General features: G+C 41.9%; 1 protein-coding gene and 1 pseudogene across 5 annotated transcripts in view; one reads left to right on the forward strand and one right to left on the reverse strand.

Annotated features, from left to right (window-relative positions):
* The window catches only part of EEFSEC (eukaryotic elongation factor, selenocysteine-tRNA specific), a 210,391-nt gene that overhangs the window by 165,972 nt on the left and 18,422 nt on the right, over positions 1-25,997 (forward strand). Inside the window, exon 7 of one of the 5 annotated variants that reach the window (XM_075938810.1) lies at positions 6,557-7,079. The exons of the other annotated variants lie outside the window; for them this stretch is intronic. Within the exon in view, the coding sequence (XP_075794925.1) occupies positions 6,557-6,693 (137 nt within the window). The 3' untranslated portion in view covers positions 6,694-7,079. Of the gene's footprint in view, positions 1-6,556; positions 7,080-25,997 lie in introns of those variants that run through there. 5 annotated transcript variants of the gene reach the window in all.
* On the reverse strand, positions 1,014-2,630 carry LOC142830996 (uncharacterized; annotated as a pseudogene).

Below are 25,997 nucleotides of genomic sequence, written 5' to 3' on the forward strand. Positions count from 1 at the left end.
TAATTTTACTACCCAATCATAACAAAATTACCTAACCAATCATACCCCACCACCTTAATTGATTTACATCTAGCAAAATTAATTATACAGCAGACAGAAATAGTTACAAACCAGACAGAGATCACACAGTCAAACAATAGGAAAGTGTAGTGATAATGCTCATAGGATGAGGATTCCACAACATCCTCTATTGATAAGCAGTTTCTTGCCAAACAGAATTAGGGTTGCCAGATGGTTGAAACAAAAATATTGAACATATCCCCCCGCCCCCCCAAAAAAAAACACGGGGGGGGGGGAAGGACTCCAAGACTTAAGAAAAAAATAAAATTAAAATTAAACAGTATTAAAACATCAAGTCCCCTTTAAGAGTGAGTGTAGGGATAGGAACAGGGGAGTGGCCGAGCACTAAGACCCAGGGGAAGCATTGCTTCTCCTTGGTTGGCAGCCATTTTGTGCTGGAAGCCTTGCGGAACCAGGTAAGCATGGGGGCTGGGGTCAAGGGGCTGGGGGTGTTGGGAGTTGGAGGGGGGGCTCGGGGAGGCCGGGCGCTGAGTGTTTGTAGGGTTGCCAGGTGCCCAGCATTTTCGCCTCCTAGCCAGGGGGGAAAAAAACAGAAAATACCAGACATTTTAGGTGTCCGGTATTCTCTGAATTTTTTTACCGGACAGGAGGCGAAAATACCGGACTGTCCGGGTGAATACCGGATACCTAGACAGAATAAAGAAATTTGTGCATAACACCACTTATCTTGAGATCTGTTTCTTTATTTGGTGACAGTGGAGGAGCTATCAGGGAAACGTCTCCTCCTCACAGCCTGGTGTGTCACTTTGTAATACAATTTAGATGGAACTGTGAGTATGTGACTCCAGGCCTTACAGTAATGGCTGCTACTCTTCAATCTGGCTGCAGAAGGCGGCTGGTTTAGGCCTAGCACAGGCCTTCCAACATGGCTACAGAAAAGCCATATTGTTACAGTCCCCTCCTTAATGACGCTTTTACCAAAGCGGTCATTACTATTTCAGGAGTCCAATACTCAGACTGGCTGAGCTTGGTCTTGCCTCCTCGGTACCATTAACAAGGGCATCATTTGACTTTGCATGCCAGCTTCCTGTATTCTTTGAACAGTTCTCTTCACCCAGCAAGCCATTAGTACTCACTAATAAAACCAATTGGATTCCAATGATCACCACAATAGGGTGAACCATTATATTTAGCACACCTGTTGCAGAAGGTGACCAACCTAATAGCCTTTCCCACCAGGAGTGATGTCCTGCATCTGCAATAGTGTTAAGTACATGAGTAATTTCTGTATTATTATGCTGTACTTCAACATGTATTTGTTCTCCTGTTTTTGCAATATACTGTAAATGTGAATATAGCATAGGACGGATTAACAGTTTTCTTATTGTGGTCATATTCATACCTAAGGTTACACGTGTTACATTGTGATACAGTTGTGGTTTAAACTTCAAGTAATTTATAGTCCATACAGGTACATAGTATTCAAAATCACAACTCTTAATCTTTGTAATGTTACAAAAGCATCTGTTAACTAAGTAAGTCATAAAATACAATTCCTTATTACTACAGTTGGACAATGACTTCTTACACATACACATCCCTTTCCTGCATATACAACAGCTGATTTTTGTTCAGTGAATATATCAAACATACATCTTTGGGTTCCTTTGTCTTTTACATAGAAACATTCATCCTTTTATTGTAAATTTTGATCCTCACACATGTATCCCAAATTGTCATGGGGCACACATGGAAACATGTCAATGGTCTTCTATTGTTGGTTTTCCTTATATGCCCAGGAATGATGAACAGTGGAATACAGAATCAAATTTTTTGTGAGCTGAATTCCCATAGGCACTATTGGATAAATATCAATAGTTAGGCTAGGGTGTACAGTTACTACAAATGCTTTTAAAACTATTTGATCTTTGTTTAGGGTAAAATTTACCAACTTCCACCAGGCGATTAATTGTCTCTCCTCTTCTGTAACATTTTCCCACAACAGTTTTCTTATTTCCAAAGGCAAATTTCCTTGCATACCTTCCCAGATTATTTGAATGACCAATTGCTGACTTATTTCCTGAGCCTGTGTACAGGCTAATGCTAGGGATACATTTTCTTGTATTGATCCCATAGTTCCTGTAAACAATAACAAATCTTTTCCCCCTTGCTATTGCCATACTGGCAATATTCTAGAAAATAATTGTTGTCCCATACCTAATTTTGATAAGGATGCACTAACAGGCTTTCCGAGCTCTTGTATTTCACCTGTCACAACTCAATTTGTTTGCCAGTACTTCTATGTTAGCGGCATCCAATACTCCAACTCCTAACCCAGTTCCACCCAAAACAGTATCCAATAAACCTCTGGGGGGGGGGGTTCTTCTGATGGGTTTGTCAATGTACCATAATTGTAGCCATGCTGCCCACCCCTTATGGAATGTCTGCACATATGGGGTGCATTGAGGTATGACCTTGGACGCATTTAACCCAGTAAGGTCCAGCTCAATTTGCTTTAGAGATCGTATTGGTGATATAATTATTTGCTCTCTATGATCCAGTTTTACCACATGTGGACCGTTCAGTGAGTGTCGTCTTGGTTTTTGCATATCAGACTCAGTGGCAATTATTTTAAAATGTAATTTTACCCAGAGGCCTTGCAATATGTATTCACCTACTTCAACAGGGATGTCAAGAAAATTAATTAGACACTGATATTGTAATTGAACTTTAGGTTGCCTTTTAGCACAATTACTTCCCTGTGTTTCTTTAATCCATTCTGGGGATCCCAGCTCTCCTATGTCCTGGGTATCCACCTGCCACGGTATGTTAGTGCAGTTTCCTGATATTTGCAATTGTTTCCCTGAGGAACTAGTCAGGGTGCTGGGCCTTGATTCCCAGATTTGAAGCAAGTGAGGCTCATTAAACCTTATTAGCATCCTAATGTCAGTGTCCCCTCCTGGCTGCCATGCAAACCTCATAACCTTCAGTATCCCACATTTTGGAGAGAACTAAGTGGATTGACTTCTTGTTTCTGAGTGAGCTTAAGGCAGTCAACGTTATATATTTTGTTTTTTGGTCCCGTACAATTTCCTTCCGTAGAGGTAGAGTATCCAGTCATTAATGACAACTTAGATTGTGATGGGGCTTCTGGTGACAGCCTGCCAGTTATGTTACGGTGATAGGTGAATGCCTTTTCCCAGCACAAGCAACAGCTGGTGTAATTGAACACTATAGGATTGATCCAGCATTGTGCCATTACCCAGAAATTATTTTTCCATACATTTACTACATGGATGTTGACAGGCCAGAGAATAGGGTTCGCTGTCAGACAAAACAACATGGAACATAAAACACAGACACACACAGTTGCGACAACAGCTTCTTCATAGCGGTGCCCAGGTCACTTGTGTTCTTCTGCTAGCACCAGTCTGAAAGACAAAACAGAGATTTTTCTAACCACTCCCCCCCCCCCCAGAGTGGGGCCAGTTAGAGATTACTGCTCTGCACGCGCAGTCTGAATCAGTATATATTGACAGGGTAGCTTCCTGAGCCTCCTCCTGTAACACCTTCATCATGGCCCCCACTTCTGAATGGTCTTGTGGTTAAGGTTTTATGGTGGGCATCCAGGGCTTTTCATTCAATTCCTGGCTCTACCACAGATTTCTCATATATATATTTGAGTAAATCACTTAATCTTTTATTGCCTCAGTTCTCCATCTCTATATTAAGAATAAGAATACTTCACTTGCCTTATCTTTTTAGAGTGTAACAATCTGGGGTATGGATTCTCTTTCTGTTTATCAATACAGCACGCAGCATATTAATTTAAGATATAATAAAAATATTGCCAGAAAAATAAAAATTTGGTTTTTGTTGTTGCAAAGCCTTGATCCAGTTCTTCTACTCTTAATCATTATGAATTAGGAATAATGAATTCTCTCTTAAACTAGTGTAATGGTGATGCAGCATATACAAAGAGAGATATAAACGTGGAGACATTGGAATGGATGCGTAGAGTAACCCTATTAGTGCAGGGGAGCGGACATTTTTAAGGAACTGGAAATGTGCCAAAGCACAAAAGTTTCTGCTGCCAGAAGGGAGCTAGGTGGTATGAAGTGTGGATTTTGTTTTTCATAGCTCATTGCTATTAAGTGTTCAAACAAGCTTCTCCTCTGAAGATACATAGATTATAGTTGCTCTGGCGTTCAAATGGGAACTGACTTTTTTTTTTTTTTTTTTTTAAAGGTCAGTATTTCCTTAATTTGCAACTTTTTTCCCACAAGAAGATCTTGTTTGCTTGATACGTGGCTTTCTACCTTGGCTTTAAACAAATCACTTACAGAAACATTTCAGCCAAGGCAGAATTGAATTATATTGAAATGCTTTTTTCCTTTTGCTACCATGCTTTGGAGTTATACCAACATAGCTATGCTGTTATAGAGCTTTAGCTGAGTTAGTCTGCTAGGGTATGTCTAATGGCTCTGTCGACAGAGCCATATAAACTAGCTTACCCGACATAGTCAATGAAGCAGGGATTTAAATAATCCCCGCTTCACTTAAAAAAATGGCCTAGTGAAATGAGGTTTAAGGAGCGGTTGACAAAGGCTTCCCTTGTCGACAGATCCGTGTCTAGACTCCCGCGCTGTGCTGGATCAGCTGATTGTCAGCACAGCGTGGTGGCCATTTTTATTTTAATGAAGCGGGGATTATTTAAATCCCTGCTTCTTTGACTATGTTGGGTAAGCTAGTTTACATGGCTCTGTCAATAGAGCCATGTAGTCTAGACACACCCTTATAGAAAAAAAACAACAAATAGTCTGGTGTCAACATGTTTTGTTAGTCTGTAAAGTGTTACCAGACCATTTGTTGTTTTTTTAATGCTGTTATAGTCTCCATGGTGTCGATGTAGCTTCCACATCTCTATATTTAAAACTATATGCTCATGGGTTATGAAGGCATTTCTGGGGTTTGGCTATAGGCAGCTAGCTTCATTTTACCCATTATTAGAGCTGTCTTGGAATGGAAAAATGGGACGGAGAACCCACTAAGTGAACTTATGTAGGGCACATGAATCCACCCCCCTACCCACTATTTCTAATTGGAGCTGTCTAAGCCTGTCTTAATACAATTTAACTATCGCAAGCCAGAAGGATTTTATTTATGGGACAGAGCCCGTCAGAACTTCCTTCAACCCCTGAGAAGCTGTGAATATGAGAGCTGCTCGAGCAGACATGCTGAGTTAGTGTACGCATTTCTTTAATAAGGCAGGGATTGATGTCTTTTGCAGTTCAGGGGTTAGGTAAACAGCAGTCCCTCAGTTCAAGGCTCTCCATGTTCAGTTGTTTGTTTATGTGGATCTCAAAAGGTTAGGTTAGCCTTCTTGACATCTCAAGGGAGCTTTCCTGACCATGGAGTAACCTCATCTCCTCCAAAGTTGTACAGAACACGTAGCATCCCTTTTCAGAAGAGTACTGCAGAAGAGAATGGGGATGCCTAGAACTCTGACAAAAAATGTGGATATAGCTTAAGTGGGCACTTGTGATTACTTTAAGGGACTAACTTTAATAATGCATAGCAAATATTTGGGTAGAGGATATTGGTCTGTTTATGTGTATAGTATCTGCTCCATTACAAAACAAACCACTAACTGCTCTAATCGATTACCTCTGTATTTCATAAACCAGTGTACTTGATGTCAGCACAGCTCTGGTAATGAATCTGATTTACTTGCACTCCTTCTGCAGATTTGGTGCAACAAAGCAATAAACATAATACAATAGGTCCTACAAAAATAGGTGGCAGTTATAATAACTTCTGCCTGTTTAAACATCATGTTTTTAAACAGACAGTAATACAATCCAAAGACTATGTTCCTCTGTAGATAATTTTTAAAGGTGTGTCCCATTTTGCACATACTGTTCAACAGAGTTTTTAAAAGACAGAATTGAGTAGAAAGAATGGTACTTATAAATACCACAGGGAAGGATGTAGCGCAAAAACTGGAATAAAATAAATTGCACTTGAAGCTTAAGTATTACTTGTTTCCTTTCTTAATCACCTGCTTGGCTGCTATTTTTCACCAGCAGTTGTAACAGAGGAGATAAATTAACAATTTCATGGAATAATGTATCTTTGAATAGTGAATTTCATCATAACCATTCCCCTCCATTCCCCTCCCCCTTCCAAATAGATACAAGATGGCATGCTTGATATATCAGCTTGTTGATGATTCTGTGGGAATTTCTTCTGATTTTCCTTAGAGTAGGATGTTATTTTTAGGAATTTGAAGATGGCTTTTTTCCTTTTCGTGTTAAGATAAAATCTTATGAGAGCTGACTAGAGCCCTTCCCCCTCTCTTAAATTTAGCTTATTTTGAATCCTAAAACTTGTTGAATGAGTTTGGCTTATTTAATTATGATGTTTCAATTGTCTGTAGAGCTCCAATCTGAAACTACAATGCGAGCACCTTACAGATATTAATGAATTGGCCTCACAACTTTGTAGCTATAGCAAAATATCTTTTTTTTTCCAGATGGGGAAACTGAGACACAAAGAAATATTGAGATTGGCTTACATGCCTGCAGGAAGTTCCTGACAAAGCCAGGAATTGACCTTAGGCTTCCCTTCTACTTGAGTTATAATGATATGGCAACAGGACCACTCTCTTAATGTAGGACTATATCAACCGCACAGCTATTTCAAGAAACCTCTGACGTCCTGTGATCCTACATAGGAGAGCTCCAACAAAGCAGGACTGTCCTGTGAAAATCAATATGGGTGGCATCCAAACATGAAGGAGTGTCTTTCCGGCGGGCACCACATTCCATGTTGGTTAGATTGTGAAAGTCCAAATTCATGGGGTTTTGTCCCTTTTAAATAATGTGTGCGGTCTGTCGTAAATGTTGGGTTTCATTTTTAATCAGCATTAATATGATGACAGGAGTGAGACAACTGAAACACAAGGAGATTATCTCTTCCTAGCCAAGTGCTTCCATTAGCTAGGAAATATAGGTTTCTATTAAATGAAACAGACAGATGGGCCTTTGGAGGTGGCTGGGAATGGGAGGGGGAAGAGAAGGGATAAGGGGTGAAAGTTGAGGTTTAGAAAATCTCTATAAAAAATAAAAACAAACCATCCATCTTGATGGTTGGCGTTTTAGCCTCCCAATGCACTTTAGGGATGCTGCTCTGATTCCTATCAAGAACATTATGCTGAAACTTAATCCAGCAGAGCACTTACTCCTGCCAAACTCTGGCTCAGAGGTTGCGGTGCTCCCCCAGAAGTAAGTGGCTGATGGAGATTCAGGCATAGGACAGAGCTGTGCCATCCTCAGCAAGATAGCTTCTTTGAGATCCCCAATGAAAAACAAATTTGATCTGCTCAGTATTACCTTAAATTTTTATTTTGTGAGGGATGAGTGTGAACGGAAGAAACCCCTTTTGAAACATTTCAAATATTTTTTTTTTTATTCTCTCTCTCGCGCTCTCTCTCTCACAAAATAAACCCCTCATTTAGGAACTGTTACAACAATGTTTATAACTAGTGTTTGAAACCAAGGCAATAATGCTATAAATAATTGTAGATGATGAAGATAGTGGAGAGAAAATAACACAATTAAAATAATTTTACAAGATGGGCAATTCACTAAGATGGATGGAGTAACACAATATGTTAAAAATATCTGTTATTTAACACAAACATGACATGGCTGACGGGAAACATCTGTCTTTCCAGCAATCCACTGAAATGGCCCATGTAATTCTTTTTCACCAGATGCGAGGGAGGAGTTATATATAAGCTGTGTTACATTATTTAATGTCAGTTGCTCAGTCACATGAGTGGGTGGTGCTTTTCCACTGATGTTCTTTTAAAAGAAATCAGTCCAGCATCCATTTTTTGATGCAGCATGAGAAGAATAATTTAGAGTGACCATACCTAGGGGGTAATAGGATGATCTTGAAGAAATTAAAATTTGAGTTGATTTTCTGGGTGGTCAGATCTAATAAACCACAGGGAAATTAATTGGTGGAAGCCTGGTTGGTTAGGTCAATTAAAAATGATTGATGAAGTACTACAGAAATCACTATAGCAAATAATCTCTCACTAGCTGGGGGATGATAACTTGCTGAAACTTTCCCATGCCAAACTGATTTGATTTTACCGTATTATTGATTATTCCCCATTCAGAAGGAGATCCCTTCCTTTGTTCTGTTGTTTGGCATGGAATTTGAAAGGGAGGAGATTGATGGGGAAGACATAGTGGCATGGATGGAAGATGAAGTAGAAGCCGTCATACCTTTTTGGATTTCCAGATTTCTCTTAGGGTGGGTCTAAACTGCACCCTTATCTCGAAATAAGCTACACACTTTGAGCTACTCAAATTGCGCAGCTTATTTCAGGTTAATTTTGAATTAGCTTACTTTGAAATTTGGCACTGTCTACACAGTGCCAAATTTCAAAATAGAGCGCTATTCCGAAATGTCCCATAATCCTCAAGGAACGACATTTACAGGGACATGAGAATAGTGAGCCCATTATATTTTGAAATAATTGTGCACTCAAAAGACGCAGAATAGCTATTTCGAAATAGCCTATTTAGAAATAAACTCGAAATAAGCTACACAATTTGCGTAGCGCAAATTGCATACTTATTTCAGTTTCGAGTGAAGTTTAGACAGCCTACAGCCGTAGTGTTTAGTTAAAGTAATAGCCCTTTAATGTAACTAAAATGTACAATGTTTGTATTGCTTTGAATTTCTTAAGTGTAAAGGTTCTAAAAATGTATTATTAGAGATGAGACTCATAACAATTAGATGAAAAAGTGTAATTTTATACATTTGGTTTACAATGTTCATTGCTAAAGTGGGATTGTTTTGCGTGTATTCTTAAAAAATGAAAAGGAATGAATGAGCCATTTAATCTGTAAAATAGGGACAATGCTCCTATCTTCTTCTTTTGATAGGTCATCTCCATACTGGAGGTGTGCAACCTTGGTAGCCCATTTTGTAAGATCCTCTGCTAATCTCCTGGTAGATGAAAAGGCATTATGATCCACTCAGAATATCTCATTGTCCATCCAAAGGCTTCTTTTTCTGTTGTGTTCTTCTGCCATCAACCTTCCCTTCCAGTGTCCATAAGCATCAGTGCAGAATATCTTAAAATGTACCTGCAAATCAGATGCTTCTTTTCATAAGATCTAGCTGTTATTTGCTCAGTTCCAGTCATCTCTAGTGTTTGTGCATGTAAATTTTCTGCCAAACAGGTCAGACAGCTAAGACGGCTGGAGAAAGAGGCCCAGCAAAAAAATAGTGGAGGCAGGTGATAGCTTATCGAGATTCCCATTTCCTTTTTTGAGGCTGAATGCTGTGGCAATTGCCCTTCACTCCCTGCCCATACATAACATACTATAGGAGTGGGAGCAAAGGAATGCATATTGTGCTAGCTTTTATGAAAGGGAGAGATGTAGTTCCATTTTTCAAACAGCCATGTCATTCCCACTTTGGAACATGACACAGTGGGCAAGGTTTTTTGCATGTGTTGTTTTTTAGAAGGGGAGGGAGGTGACTGAGCGGCCAGCCTCTTGACAGGGCAGTTGTAAAACATTCATAAAACTTTTATTGGGCTACCACCCTTCCAGATAAATATTTTCTGACTTTATGGGCTTGTATCTTAATAGCAGCTTTGTAGCTTGTTTATAGTCTTTTGGCAAAATCCATCTCTGGAGGCTGCCATGCTTTCTAGGTCCTTGGAGTTTCTTCATTGCTGAACTATTGCCCCTTAACCCTCCTTCACTCTTATAAGAATAATGGAACCACCTCAGCTCTTGTTTTGGGTAATAAGTCAACTCAGTGTTGCATGTTTGGTCATTGCGATGGGAAAAAGATTACAATGAGTATAATTTGATTCCAGTTTCCATTATCTTGTAAGACATTAGTCTAATGTATTACTATGTTAATTATGTGCGTGCACATATTTTTACTGTTAAAATACTAGTTAAAAATCCTCGTATAGATTGGTGCCACTTTGGGCTTGTCCCATCAATTTCCATGCTATGTCTCAGTGTGGTCCTACAAACATAAAATCATGACCGTGTGTCTCTCTGCAATCAGTGGTGAGAGCAGTGGGCTTACAGCCAGGGTGATACAAAGGAATGCTGTATGTAAAACTCAGAGAGAAAGGGAGTAAGAGTTCTAACATCCACACTTTTTCATTTCATTATTTTGTGGAGGAGGTGGTTTCATGAATTTCGCTGTTAGCTTTCTTGCCCCTGGTCCAACAGGGTGGGATGGGTACACTATCTGCCCTCAGGAAGCAACTTGGTGTATTCTGTGAGTTGAAGGTAGTGTGTCCTCCCCATCCTTCTTCTCCCCCCTCTTCCCCCCGCCCCCAGCAATGTTTAGTGCCACTTATTCCTCATATCCAAGTTTCCACATACTTTCCACGTTCATGTCAAGGCTTATTTTAGGGGTTAACAAATGTATAATATTTCTTCACACTCTCACGCATAATAGATAGCTCTGTAAGACATTCTTTTTTATCACACATTTCCCAGCAGTAATCTGTAGTCACAGACATTGGAGTGTCTGTGTGGAAACAATTGTCATTCCTAAATCTTCTTGGGAAGTAAGGGTGTTAAATTGTGATTATCTGGCTAATCATGCAGTGGATACAATTTGTACTGACTGCACGATTAGTCGATAAAGACTGTCCTGCAGAGCCTCAGCAGGGGTAGCTCCAGGAGCCGGCTCAAGCCAGGACTGAGCAGTCCCAGCTTGTGCTGGCTCTGAGAGCCACCTGCACACCAGCTCTGCATTTTCAATGTAGTAAGAGCCAGTAGGCTCTTACCTTTAAAATGCAGAGCTGCAGCATCCTCTGCCAGCATGAGCTGGGACTGCTTTGTCGTGCTGAGCCCAGCAGCCGCTGTTCACACTGGCCAGACCTGTCTGCTGACAACAGGGACTGCTGCTTGATGGCAAAAGCCCCTGTCCGTGGGGGGAGGAGGGGTAGCTACCCGCTGGGCTCCCCGTGGACAGGGGTTGCTGCCGGAGTAACCTCTGTCTGCTGCGGGCAGAGGCTGCTTTGCAATAGACTCCCCTATTCTTCCCCCCCCACCCCCCGCTGCCTCAGGTAGAGGAAGCAAGGGAGGGCAGGTTGGCACCATCGAGATGGTGCTGGGGGGAACTGGCTTTTAAGCCAGCTCCCATCAGCATCGGCTCCTGTTCCTTGCCCCCTTGTTGCCTCTCAGAGAGACTGCAAGGGGTGGGGAGGTAGTTGATACTCCAGTTGACTACTTGCTTCTATCCCTATTGGTAAGGTGATGCTTTTTCTGAAAAATGAAGAGAGCAGTTGTTTTTTCCAATCAGGAAGTAAAACTGGTGACTTGGTACTTTGCAGTTCTGATTAACTTGTAGAATTTTCTGCCCAGTGTTGAGTCACTGGGCTACACATGGTATTTTATAGACTGGGGTTGGGCTGGAGTTGAGCTGATTACTGGAATTGTGGGTTGCCTCAGATTTTTTCCAGTTGAATGGAACCAACTACCTGTGTCAACCAGGGGTCACTCTTACAGGCTCATATTAGAATATCCACAAGTTCAACCATGTCCCACAAGACTCTTTTGTCCACTTCATTTGTGCAGCTCTTAGTGGGACAATGTGTGTCATTCAGCCCCCTTTCAACAAAGCTCCCTTGTCTGAGCAAGTGGACCATGTTTGAGGTGACTTTAGATACTGCTTTGGTATAGTTCTTAGGGGAGTCAATCCACACTTGCTTTTCTAACTACCAGCAAATAGGTCAAATTTAGTTTTAATTCCAGTCAGTTTTGTAGGCACTCTGGTGATATGGCATCTCCCTATCAGAAGCTGAATTATGATGCTTCACTTACTTTTTACAGGCTACTATTGGAAAGACTTGGTCATTGCTAATCTGATTAAATTGGAACCAGTAAAGTAGTTCTTAGGTTCTGGATCTGTGGAGCTGTACTCTAAAGTTCTCTCTCATGCACTGAAAAGCAATAGCACAAGTAACAGTAGCTATTATGAAACTCACTGCCAAAGGTGGAGTTTTGTCACAAACTTCACAAGACCTGGATTTCTTTTATGACTTTTATATTTTGAAAGAAATAGCCAGGCATTTTGAGTTTTCTGTAAGCATGTGGACATGCTTCAACAATATTCAGCACACTTCGAGAGCTCCAAAGTGAAAAACAAAGTTAGACTGAAGGGGCAACTAATACAGAACAAGGAGCTTCAGGACACCCATAGGTCTAGAACAGAATAGACAATAAGAGCTTTAATTCCCCCACAGGATCATGGGGTTCCACTCCACATTTTTAAAATACAAAACAAATAATCCCTCTTTTAAAAAAATACACATTTGGGTGAGATTAAATCAGCTGCAGTCTGGGACCTCTTGTTCATCTAAACTATTCGCTGTTCAATATCACATGCACTTTTCTTGTTGTTTGTGCTAAAAAGAGAGAAATTGTGATTTGAGTATAAAATATTGCTAGAGACTTTGTTTTCTGCATTGCCAAGACTTCTACCCTATATGCCAGAACCTTAAGGATTTCACCTAAAAATGGATGTGACATAATTGTAGCACTAGCCCTTCCCAATCCTTAGAGCCCTCTAGTTCCCCATGTAATGGTATTGTTCTAGGTCAATTTAGATAAGGAAGTTATTTGTTTTAGCAAAAGCTATTTTTCTGTATCTGTATTAATGGTGATAAAAGTATATTATTGATACCTTGACATGAATTAGAAGTAGATTTAAGCATAGTTTTTTAAATCATAAATAATTTAGGGTAGTCTTTGACCATTCAATTTTAGAGGTGAAAGTAGCTGAGTGGCTCAGTGCCTCTACAATTCTATATATTACATAGTTGAAGTTTGATGTTATGCACCTTTTTTGTTAGAAGTTTTATTCAGTTAAGTTTGTCTCTTTGTTTATTTTAATTTTTTCCCCCTCTTCTTAAATCTCCTAGGGGAATACAAAATTTTACAGCAGTGCTCATACCAGAGTTTCTTTCCACATGTTTCTTGAAATAGCAAACCTAAAGCAGGATGGTAAATTTTTCTCAATCTACTGAGGCACAGACAGGTTGAATAACTTGCCCAAGGCATCAGCAAGAGTCAGTATCTAAGCCAGGATTAGAACTCAGGAGCAAAAGTTGTAAGCTGATAAAGAATTTTCATTTTGCTTGATAAGATCAAGAATGTAGAGTGTTGTGTAAGCTGGTGAAACAATTCTGAATTACTTTTAGGGAACCTTGTAAGACAGAGTTCAGTTAAATAGAGGAAGTTGTACAAACCCCAAACACTAATGAAAACATGACATGTAGCCTGATTTTGGCCTTGAACACAGGGTAATGCATCTGAAGAACATAATAAACCTTTCAACTTGGAAAAAAATGTATGGCGATAATGAGGATATTGATCAAGCACCATTTTCTGTTTGGAACATGGGAATAGCAGACATGAATTTATATTGCGGAAGCATAAATGGAAGTGAAACAATGAACAAATATTGCTCTGGGGGTGAGAATACGTCTCACATTTTGTTCTGAAATAATTGGTCTTCTGTGGTAGACATGGAGGTCGTGGAAAGAGGACAGGAGCTCCTTAGTTGCCTGTGATTTTGACTTAAAAGTTTGTTGTGACCTTGAGCAATATTTCTGTTCAACAGCACTTAACAAAAGCATATTTGATTAAACAAACTCCCAAATCCCATTCTCCTCCAAAAAGTTTTAAGTTTTTTTAATTAGCAAACCTAGACGTTAATCCAGATAATTCAATTTGTTTGCTGTTGATATATTTAAATATTAAAAAATGCACTGCAGAGGCACATGTTCCTTCCCCAACCCATGGTAGTTAGCAAAATTTAAAATGGATCTGTGACAGTAATGTAGTATACTCTTTTTTTTTTAAATCCGAAACCTATTATCTGAGCTACAGGTTTATCAGAATCCATTTCTTGTCCCTGGTGTTAGGGATGTAAGCAGCTAGGCTTATTAGGTACTCTAGTCGCTACTTGACTTGTGGCTTCCCTCCTTGGTGCCCCCTTCTCAACTAATCGAACAGTCAATAGAAATTCCATCGACTACTCGATTAGTCGATTAATCTAAATGTAACATTCCTACCTGTGTATCTTGTGATAGGGGACAAGGAAGAGATTGAGAATATGGAGGTGCAGATAATAGAGCAGATAATAGTTCTGACTCCCCAGCCAGATCTGTGAGGAGGGGCAGCCCTCAGTTGTGGGGAGGCTGCTCTGTTGTTGAGTGGCTACAGTTCCAACACAAGCTGCCCTCTATATCCCTGCTAGCCGAGAAGCAGAGACCAGAGCAGAGCAGAGATCCCAAGCCAGGACTGTAAGAAGAGTAGGAGTATGAGCCCCTGGTTGTGGGGCAGACCATGGGGCAAAGCTCTGGCCATGCCCTAAGAGTCCTGTGCTTCTTGCAGTTAGCGTTTGCCTCAGAGGTTCACTGTGACCCTCCACATAGCTTCCTCTTCTCTAGAGGAAAGGATATCAGCTTACTGAACCTTACTCATCATAGGCTAGTCCACAGTTTGGGGTGAAAACCCTTCCATAATCCTGGTCTCCCCTCTCAGGGGGAGACTCTGTAGTGGCAGACCCTACGGCAGTGGCAACACACAGAGTTTCTTCTTCTACTAGTATGGCAGCTTCTTCCCTGTGCCACTTCCCCCAAATGATCCCTTTTAGTACCTTTCCTCTGGTACCTGAGCAAGTCTGCTTTGCTTGTAGTCCTCAGCTGTCACCCAATGCACCTTCTTCATCTCAGATCTTTGACTTCTGCCCTCTCTGCAGAGAGACCTTATAAAAAATCCCCAGCAGGCCTTACTGGGCTGCAGGTGCTCTGATTAGCCTGCTGCTTCCAGCAAGCTCTTAATTGGTCCCAGGTGCCTGCTTCATTATGTTGTACTAGGCTTGACCCTGTTTACTCAGGGAAGAGGAAATTTTTCACCCAGAGCCCAGCATACCTGCCCTCAATTAGAGTGCGGCAGCCAGCTGGTCTGGGTCTGTCACAACCACCTTATTGCTGAATGGCTCCTATGCTCTTGATTATTTAAGCTCCCAATGATCCAAATAGAATGTGCATACCTGGTGCTATTCAGATAATTGAGAGTATACTGTAACACCTAACTGTTAGGGCATGGCTATATCGTGGAGTGATGCATCCAAGGGTGCCATTTATGGGGGCATAAGGGGACAGTACCTCTCCCCACCCCCACCCCACCGCCCAAAATTGGAACCCCTGGATTTTATACTTGATGTCTACTTAAAGTTGCATGCCCTGGCTCCAAATGTGGTTCTTAAATGCAACAAGAGTTTGAGCTGCTTGCAGCTTTGCCTTTGGGGCAGGAAGTTGGTTTATAACCAGGGGGAGGCAGGTGATTAAGAATAACAAAAGGCTGGTCAGTCAAGTAATTGAAGGATCGTTAGATCATAATGAAAACATTGCCAGGTACTTAAGAGAGGGGGTGGAAAGAGTAGCAATGAGTGTTGTGCTGCTGGGATTTGCATTCAGACAACTTCTGTTAAACTTTTCATAAATGTTCTTGAAAAATGAGTGAACAATGAGGTGACAAAATTTGCAGATGATACAAAATTACTCAAAATAGTTAAGTCCAAAGCTGACTGCAAAGTGTTACAAAGGGCTCTCACAAAACTGGGTGACTAGGCAACACAAGGGCAGATGGAATTCAGTGTTGATAAATGCAAAGTAATGCACATGAAAAAAATATAATCCCAGCTACACATACTAAAATGATGGGGTATAAATTAGCTGTTACCACTCAGGAAAAAGATCTTGGAATCATTTGTGGAATCATTTGTGCCTGAAAACATCTGTTCAATGTATAGTGGCAGTCTAAAAACTAGAAAACTAACAAAACATTGGGAATCATTAGGAAAGGAATAGATAAGAAGATAGAAAATATCATATTGCCTCTACATAAAGCCATTGTATGCCCACATCTTGAATACTGTATGCAGATTTAGTGGCCCCACCTACAAAAAAAATTGGATTTGGAAATGGTATAGAAAGGGCAACAGGAACGATTAGGGATAAGGAACAGCTTCCATATGAGGAGAGATTTACAAGATTTGTAAATCTCTCCTCATATGGAAGCTGTTCCTTATCCCTAATCGTTCCTGTTGCCCTTTCTATACCTTTTCAGCTTGAAAAATAAATGACTAAAGGATGGGGGATATGTTAGAGGTCTAGAAAATCATGAATGATTTGGAAAAATAGAATAAGGAAATGTTATTTACTTCTTCATTAGGTAACACAAGAAGCTCACCCAATGAAAATTTATAGACAGCAGATTTAAAACAAATTATTTCTTCACGGTTAACCTATGGAACTCTTTTCCAGGAGTTGGTGGAGAGGCCCAAACTATAACAGGGTTTCAATAAGAACAAAAAAAGTACAGGGAGGAGTGGTCCATCAGTAGCTTCTAGCTAGGATGGGCAGGGATGGTGTCCCTAGCTTCTGTTTGCCAGAAGCTGGGAATAGGCGACAGGATGAATCATTTGATTGAAGCCCCCTCTGTTCATGGCCTCTGAAGCACCTGGCATTGGCCATTGTTGGAAGAGAGGACTCTGGGCTAAATGGATCATTGGTCTGATCCAGTATGCCCATTCTGATCTTATATGGTGCCCAAATGTATCTGCTCCCTGATGTAACCCACTAGACCTCACTCCACTTTGAGAGCTGAGATAGAGCCCAGGAGTGCTGACAGTCAGTCTCTCTCTCTCTGCACTTAGCAGGAAAGTAAGAATATATATTAAAATGTTAAGGCTAACCAGTATCCCTTAAGTAACTTGCCACAAGATGTCAGAATGTTGATATTAGAGCTGAGTTGGTCTAATGTTTATTTAATTTTTCTTTATTTTATATAGGAATTAGATACAGTTCTCCTGACAGTTAATTGTTAAGTTATCTGCAAACAAACCCTAGAGTTTTCCAGTGCTTTAATAGCCCTAGGAAGAGGTGATCTGGGGGCTGGCAAATGGAATTGATCCTCCCCAGTTTGCTTGGCTTGTACTGAGCATGCTCAGTAACACTGCTGAAGCTGTTGTCCTTAGTCTGCCTCTTCCCTCTCTTCTCCCTCCCCCCCCATCATGGCATGCACAGGTGGTCCCCTTTCCCTGCCAAAATCTCAAATGGCACCGCGGATGCATCCTTGAAGGGTGATATCTAAAACACTCTAATGAGTTGCTTATTAATTAATCCAGGCCCTGCTGGTGGACATTACAGATGGCAGTAGGGAACTTTTAATGCACTCCAGAACGTCTGCACAAGCCAGTTAATGTATTAGTATACTTCAGAAATCACACTCCTGAAGAGTGCATAATTCCACCATGTAGATAAGCCATTATATGGTATTGTTTAGCCATATATCTCAAAGCATTTTCCAAAGGAGGTTAGTATCATCTCTGTTTTGCAGATAGGGAGACTGAAGGACATAATTGCTCAAGATCTCACCCAGCAAAACAGTGGCAGAGTCAGAATTAAATCCAGGTTCTAAGTCTAAGTTTTAGTGAAACCAGATCACCGAGGAAGAGATGCTATATGGCTAGTACCTGTTCCCCCTCATTGTAATAAAGAAGTTTAAGTCCTTGCAGTTAGTCACATGCACTGAAAATCTGGAGTTCCTTCATTCAAGATAATAGAGTTATTCCAGTTTCATTTAGTAAAAATGAGTATAGAGTATGGCTTGCTATTGAAACTATAAATGTTCCTGCAGCCCTCTGATGGAATCTCCTGCACCCTACTTTCAGCCCAGTGGCCTCTCTGAAATGTAAGGATTCAGTGTTATCTTGTCTGGGTACCACACAAAAAGCATCGTGACTGTCTCTCTTCTTCATCATTAGGCCAGCATCATCTTTGTTCTTTAGAAAAGGTCTAAGGGTACGTCTAGACTACAGGCTTCTGTCGACAGAAGTTTTGTCGACAGATACTGTCGACAAAACTTCTGTCGACAAAGAGCGTCTAGACTACATTGAGTTCTGTTGACAAATCAAGCTGCTTTGTCGACATGGTAGTGTGGACGCAAAGGACAGTTTACATGCAATAACACCTTCTGTCGACAGAACTCTGTCGACAGAAGGCGTTATGCCTCGTCAAATGAGGTTTACCAGCGTCGACAAAACTGCTGAGTTCTGTCGACGTTATGTTGACAGAACTCAGCGGTAGTGTGGACGCAGGTATAGTTTTGTCGACAAAAGTCCACTTTTGTCGACAAAACTCTGTAGTCTAGACACACCCTAAGTGTTGTTCCCACACTACCAAAAGGTAGCATTGAAACTACTTGTTGGCTGATATGTTCTAGAAATGGTTCCTCCAACTGTAGTATTGGGCACTGCCATTATTCCATGTACTTCTGCTTTTTGGATTACTCAGATTTCCTCATTCCAAAGTTCTACTATTTGTTTTCAACTTTCAGAAATGGCATAAACGCTTTATTTTTTTTTAAGTGTTGCAGTTCTTTTGAGAATTCAGATTGGAAGTTAATGCAAAATTAAAGCATTTTCTCTGGCAAACTCTTGCACTTAGCTGGGCCTTCTGGGTCATTATGAAAGTTTGAAATAGACAATGGCTATGACTGATAACTTCGCTCTGTATCCCTGAGACTTTCAAAGAGTGAGACTCTCATATTTTGGCATTGGTCAAGTAGTCTGGTCTTCATGGATTTGCCTTCTGTAATGTCTTTGTGCAAAATGTTTCCCTAGGGCACTGAGTTGTCTTTCAACTCCCATTTTCAATTGCTAATGTATAGGCTGTTCTGTTAAACAGCTTTTATACACCATTATATCTGTGAAATATCTACATATGTTGTTTGGTTTGTCTTGTGTTCTCAGCATTTCCCCACTTTCTTGTTATATTTGAAACCCTTGAATAATAATGCACTTCTGTGTAACAGAGAGAGAAATGGTACAAATTTAGCAATGACAGAATGTACTTGTTTCATTTACAAATTTTTCTTTTACCATTCACAATGAGGTTTGAGTCTTAGTTCCATTTCTCCATTACCCCATCATCCTCTATTTATCCATTACATGTGCTGTGTGTTTTTACGCTATTTATACTTACCACATGTTACAAATTGTGAAACATTCAATGATATTTAGAACCTTCTCCCATGTCTGTGACTGCTCATTTTCTCACTAATGCTATAAGTAAAGCCTCTGAGATTTCATGTGATCCTTACCTAGTCTTCCCTGAATGAAGCCTAGTTAGTACCTTATGTTATCCAGCCCCACCACATCTACAGATGCTACTTTAATTAGCTATTAATCTATAGTATTTGCATTTGCAGTTCTCTGCATCTGTGAGTCTAAGTTACCATGCACGTTGTAAATAACTTGATAGATTGATAGATCTGTTGCTAATGCCTATATTATTATAATATAGTTAAGGTAGACATGGATATGATACTAGTCTAGTCAGCTACAGAATTGTGTTGGCATACTTTCTGTGAAATATGCTATTTCCAAATATGTGTCATTGCAATTAGGAGCAGATGTTGACTATATTATGTGTTTTTTCTTTTGAAAAATGTAACTGTACAAATAAATACAGATTCTAGTGACTTACTGAATTCTAAAACGCAACCTTTCCTTTGCTGGCTGGCTGTATGTAGAGTGCCTACACAATGCATGGTATGTGCCTGATGTATATTGGATAATGTATACATGTTATAGCACTTGTAAATATACAAAGTGCCTGCATACACACACAGTGTATCTTGTGGCTGCACATCCTCTGCCTGTGTGGTATGATGTATATGCTTGTGTGCACTCCCACACGCTAAACCTTTGTAGGTCAAAAAGTGAGGATAAACTTTTGAACTCAGCTGTTTCCAAATTAAGTGCATGTGCAGGGACCACCAGAGCTGGGGTTACCATACTCCAGAAAAGTGCAGACATTGACACCCACATATTGTACTGCAGGGGACTTCTTGCTCTTCCTTTAGTTCCTGAAGGATGATGCTTTGAAAACAGTCTGTCCTCTTTGCTCTTTCTTTGTCACCAGAAAAGGACAGGCGGCAGTTCGGTGACCTCCCTTCGTTATGGAAATGGGACTGATACAGTAATCAGGATGCTACATATTGAGCTTTTTAAATTACTGCTCTTCAGTCTTTTGTTAGCCTTCATTATTCTTGAAGTTTTTTTCTCAGCTCATAAAAATGGTATTTTAATATGCAGAATTAAAATAGGCAATATGAAGAATACCGTTTTTTGTCAATAAGCTTTTACCTTTTAAACCAGTTATCTTAGTTTCTGCTCTAGGTATTTTAATTGAAGATTAACTACTGTTAAAGAGTATACAAATTTAGGTAGTATATATTTGAAGAATTAAAATAGGACTCATTAAAAGATGGAATACTGGAGTCTGACCATTATAATTTTAGATTGCAGAGCACAGAGCACAAACTAACCATCATTAAAAGTCAGCAAAGCTGACCTGAAGGTTCTTCTAATATTAAGCGGGCTTTTTGTACTGATGAAATTAACCAAAAGAAAACTCCCAAGTTCAGCATGAATCTTACAAGTATTTCTCATGTGAGATGTTGCCTCCTTTTTTAACATATATACAATGGTTCAAAGAATACTTAATGTAAACATAAAACATATATAAAACTCATGTTTGTTTCATGACTCTTGCTTAAGTTACTCATTACAGAAACTGTTCAAGCTATTTATTATGTGCCAAATACAGTAATCAGAAGGACCATTCATTGCTGTCTCTAAGCTGATTTTTATTCTTACACCCATTGAAGAAGTCAAATTATTTTATTCATTGTTTTGGATGCACGTATTTAGGAGATGGGCCCATTGGGGAGATTGAGTTTTGGTTTTGTTGTTTTTTGTTTTTATTTTTATTTTTTTTAGGCAATCTTATTTTTTTGCCATTTCACTTTAATAGTTCTAACCTCTTGCTTGCCTTTTTCATTTCCCACAGCTCAAAACCACTCTTACACACACACACACACACACACACACACTTTCCATAAGAAAATGTTTTCAGACAATATTGTTTAGGCCTGTTTCTCCAGTTCATTTCAACTTACAAGTAAGAGGAGTGAATTTTGTGGTCTCCATATCTTACAAAGATCCAGGAGCTTGTTGCTGTTCTTAGTCTCATGTTTTTTTCTAGAAATACAATTTTAACAATATAGATTTTAATGCAGTGGTCACCAACCAGTAGATCGGGATCTACCGGTAGATCTTAGAGCCTTTGACAGGTGATCCTAACTGATTTGGCTGGGAGGCTATCAAGTGCCTGCACTTCAGCTGGCCCTCCCCCCACCGTCCTGCTGCTCCTGCCCAGAGCCTCTGAGCTGCCCCCTGGGAGCCTCCTGCTTGTGCAGAGTGGGTGGAGACAGAGGTAGGGGGTCGTTGATGTAATTCTGTCCCCTCTCGTCCGCCCCCCATCCCATCTTCACAGAGTGAGGAGGGTGGGGCCTTGGCAAAGGGGAGGGGCAGAGGTATTTGGATTTGAGGTAGATCCTGAACTGACTTAAATTCAAAAAGTGATCTTATGCTTAAAAAGGTTGGAGACCACTGTTTTAATGCAATAATTGAAAGTACAGTAGACTTCTGATAATCTGGCACCTTTGGGACCTAGGTGGTGCTGGATTATCGGATATGCCAGTGTACCAGGAGGTACTATAAGGGGGCATACTCCTAACCCAATCCCCCCTCCCCACCTTGTGCTCAGGTCCTGGAGCCGCTGTTACAGCTGCACGTCTCCCTCCAGGTGCTGGGGCACATGCGCCAAGCGGCCGGCTTTCCAATGAGCTGGCTGGGACGCCGTGCGCAACCCAATCCCCCTCCCTTCCACAGAGCCAAACACCTCCCCTCCCTGCTGTCACCTAATTCCCTTTCTCCCTCAACCTTATGTCTGGGTCCTGAAGCAGCTGCCTGTGCTCATTGGCCAGCTGCTAGCATGTGCAGGCTGGACTCTGTGCGCGCTGGAGACTGTGAGCGGAATGGCGCAGACTATTGGAATTTTACTGTAGTTTGTTCTGGACCCATAGTTTTGCAGAATTCCACTTTCCCCAAAGTGAGTAATGTATTTTTTTAATGAGCAAAAGTTTATATCTATTTTCTCTTCATCATTATGGTATGATGGGTTGAGTGTATCTTATGCCTTCATGATAATCTTGGAAGTTTAAATTAGGGTTATTTTCATGCTTTAGAGAAACTGAGGCTGAAACCTTCCATGATGATGAGCTGTGAGTATAAGCTGGAATTTCTTGTGAAAGTCTGAGCTCATCGTGTCCTGTGGTTTTATGGCAACTCAAGTCACTTGCCATCTTTCTGCTTCCAAGAGATGATTGGCACTTTGCTTTGGAGCCACTGCCTCTCCATCAGCTGCAGGACTTACTGATGAGTGACATGAAGCACTGCTTTTCCCCAGGATCTAAGTTTTCTCCTGTAATCTCTTGCAGTTTAGGAAAGAAGAAACTGGGGGGGCAGCAGTTAAATTCAGACATTTTTGAATGGCAGTGTAAGAGGCTGTTAAAGTTCTGCTATATTGCTTCACCAATGCAGCTAAATTTTAGCTTTCACCTCTCATTGCCCAATGTCAACTAAGGTAGATGTTTTTGGGCTGAGAATTGGATGTATTCCACTGGATTAAAGATTGTTTCAAAAAGAATATCAAGAATATCCAAAAGAATCATACTTAATGACTGTAGCAGTTTTGGAAAAATAGTAAACTCGTGTTTCAGGACTTAAGCAACTCTCTAACTCCTATTTTTGTTAGTCTGAGGTGCCACAGGACTACAGGTTATACCTGTTTTAACTGGGACTCCCTGGTCTGGCAAAATCCATGGTTTGACAGGACCACAGGTGTTCCTGGACCGTCTGGCCACAGGGCAGGAACACAGTGTGGGGGGCTGGTGACTCAGCCAGGAGCCCCGTTTCAGGAGGATAGGGCAGAGGTGCAGGGAGTTGTAGCCCCAGTGGCTGGGCAATAATAGGTGGCTGGCAGCACCTGTAGAGCTCTGTCCCCAGCTGCAGAGCTCCAGTTGTAGCCAGGGAGCTCCGGCCCCAGCCACACAGCTTCAGCCCCACCAGTGGCCAAAGAGCTCTGGCCCAAGGAGCCATGGCAGGCCAGGCAGCAATGGGGCTGGGCTGGAGCCCTAGCCATGGGGCAGCCCATGAGGGGAGGGACCTCCCTTGGTCTGGAAAATCCCCTAATTCAGGATTGGTCAGGTCCCAAGGATGACAGACCAGGGAGGTCCAACTTGTACTCGTTGTTTCTAGCACCTAGAGATCAGGATCAGACCTTCTGTGATGGTCAGATTATCTCACATCTGTCTAGTGCACCTTACTCTCAAAACATTTGATACTAGCCACTGCTAAAGACAGGCTACAAGAGCAGATGAACCTCAAGTCTAATCAAGCATAGCAGTTCCTTTGTTGATACATTTCCTAGGGCAGGGGTGGCCAACCCGTGGCTCGCAAGCCACATGCGGCTCTTCACCCCTGAAAGTGCGGCTTGCGAAGCTTCCCCCATAGCTCACAATGCCGCCCCATGCACCCCTACAATCGGCTACCGGCCTCACCAGGTGCAGGGGCGCTGTCCAGTGTGGCAAAATGGCACTGGCAAGATGGCGGCAGCTGACGGGAGCCTGATGTGGCCAAAAAGCCTGCCCGCGGTTTTTAAACGTGCAACATCCTTTTTTTCCCTCAATAATTCTGGCTGGTGGGGAGCTGGTCCTTTTTGGGTTTATTTGTTCTGGGTGGTTTTGCTCAACAATTTTGGTTCGGCTCTTCGCATTTTTTCCGCCGCTGTTTCAGCTCTTTTCATTTAATAGGTTGGCCACCCCTGTCCTAGAGGAAAGTTCTCATCAGTGGAGCTGTGTCAGTAGCCACTCTCCTCCCTGTTGTCTTCCTCTGCAGAAGGGTAAATGAAGAGAGAGTGGACCACAAGTGTTCTAAATTCTCAGGGTTCAGCTACAAAATCATTAACAGCTGCTGTAATTGTAAATCGCTGCTTGGCTGAGTTTGAAGGCAGAGAAACTGAAATTGATCAGCTCTGCCCTCAACAGTAAGTGGAGACATCAAGCCAAATAAGCCAAACTAGGGATGAAGGAATTAAAACTCCAAGGGTACGTCTACACTGCAGCGTTCATTCAAGTTAACTTAATTTGAAATAGTTCATTCAAATTAATGCATCTACACACAAAACCTATTTCGAAATAGCATTTTGCTATTTCAAAGTAGCGCGTGTACACTGAGTGGATCCTGAACCGAAGTTAAGGCTGGCTGGAACCAGTGCCAGCAGGGCATCAGGTTAGGACTTAGTGAGTGGGGCTGCTGCCTGAGGCTAACTGAGCTCCATGCTTAAAGGGACCCTACCCCCACTCTGGACAGACAGTTCTCAGGGTTCCCCACTTGCTTGTCTATCTTGATGAGGGACAGCAAAGCAGTCCTGTCTTGGAGTGTCCTGAGTGCCTGCACTTGGGACGCCACAGCACTCGGTCACATGGAGCCAGAGCTGCCCCTGGGCACACCGGTGGGTCTCATGGGGTCGTTGCCATCAGCCCGGCTGCACTTGCTGCAGGCTGCCATCCGGGGGGTTCCTCGGGGGGCTGTCAGGATCCAGGAGGCCCTGTGGGAGAGCATCTACCCCGAGGAGCCCTCACAGACACCCCGGTCCTTGCCACTGGGGGCTCGTGCCCCATTCCTCCCTCACGTCCTCCCTAGCCCCCCTTCCTGATGTCAAACAAAAGACATGTACGTTCAAAAATAGAAACTGAGTTTGTTGAACAAAACTGGGGGGGGGGGGGGATGAACCTCTGGGGAGACTGGGAAAAGGAGGTGGGAGAGGGGAAGAGAGAGGGTGAGAGAGGGGAGGGGAAAACCTGGGAGGAGGCAGCTGGAACGGGGAAGCAAGGGGAAGAAGGGGGAGGGGAAGCTCAGGGCCCAGGGTTGGGGGTCACGCCAGACCAACTTAATTTTTATGCAAACCTGCTCCTGACCTTTGGTGGCCAGGCTGGCAGCTATCCTGCCATAGACAACTGCATTCCTCCGTTTGGTGCGGAGATAATGGACTTTGGGGGCATCCCCCCCAAACCTGAATAAGGTCCATGATTTCTGTCCGGGACGAGGAAGGTGCCCGCCTTCTCCAGCCTCTGTCAGGCTCCTGGGAGCTGGCAGACTGCTCCTGGGGAGCGGTGGAGGGCTGGCTGCCAGTGGCTTGCTGGCTCATGTTTTGGGGTAACTGGGTCAGGGGCCCCGGTGGCCACGGCTGGCTCTGGGCTGGCAGGCTTGGAGCTGGCACAGTCACTGTGGCCAGGGTCTACCCCTTTAATGGCTCTGGGGCTGGGGGAGAGGAAAGTAAGTTTTCCTGGTTGTGCCCACAGTGGCCACCAGGGCTCCCTGGTAAGGGCTGGAGACCCCCCCCCCTCCATTTCGAGTTAAGTGTTTACACAGCATTTAATTCGAAATAGCTATTTCGAATTTGGTATTACTCCTCGTAGAATGAGGTTTACCAAATTCGAATTAAGCGCTCTGCTATTTCGAATTAATTTCAAAATAGCGGTTTGCATGTATAGACACTATTAAAGTTAATTCGAAATAATGGCTGTTATTTCAAATTAACTTTGCAGTGTAGACATACCCTAAGGCAGGGATCTAAATAGAGGAAACAGCCACAGCCTGACATCTGAAGGGACATTTTTGGAAGTGTTTTAGGTAATTTTATGGCGTATGAAGGTGACTGAAACATTATCATTCAGTGAATGAGAGAAGCCAAAGAGTAGGAAAATGTGGAGTAGGATTTGAAAAAATAATAATTTGAATATGAACCTTGCTGAAGCCAGTAATCTTCACTTTTCCCCTTCATTTCCTTCGCTCTCTCAGAGGTCCCATATCCTGGCATAACTCAAGCAAGAATATGCGGGAAGAGGTGTGTACCATTTCTTTGT

This window comes from Pelodiscus sinensis, chromosome 11, assembly GCF_049634645.1.
Source record: "Pelodiscus sinensis isolate JC-2024 chromosome 11, ASM4963464v1, whole genome shotgun sequence".
Classification (NCBI taxonomy): Eukaryota; Metazoa; Chordata; order Testudines; family Trionychidae; genus Pelodiscus; species Pelodiscus sinensis.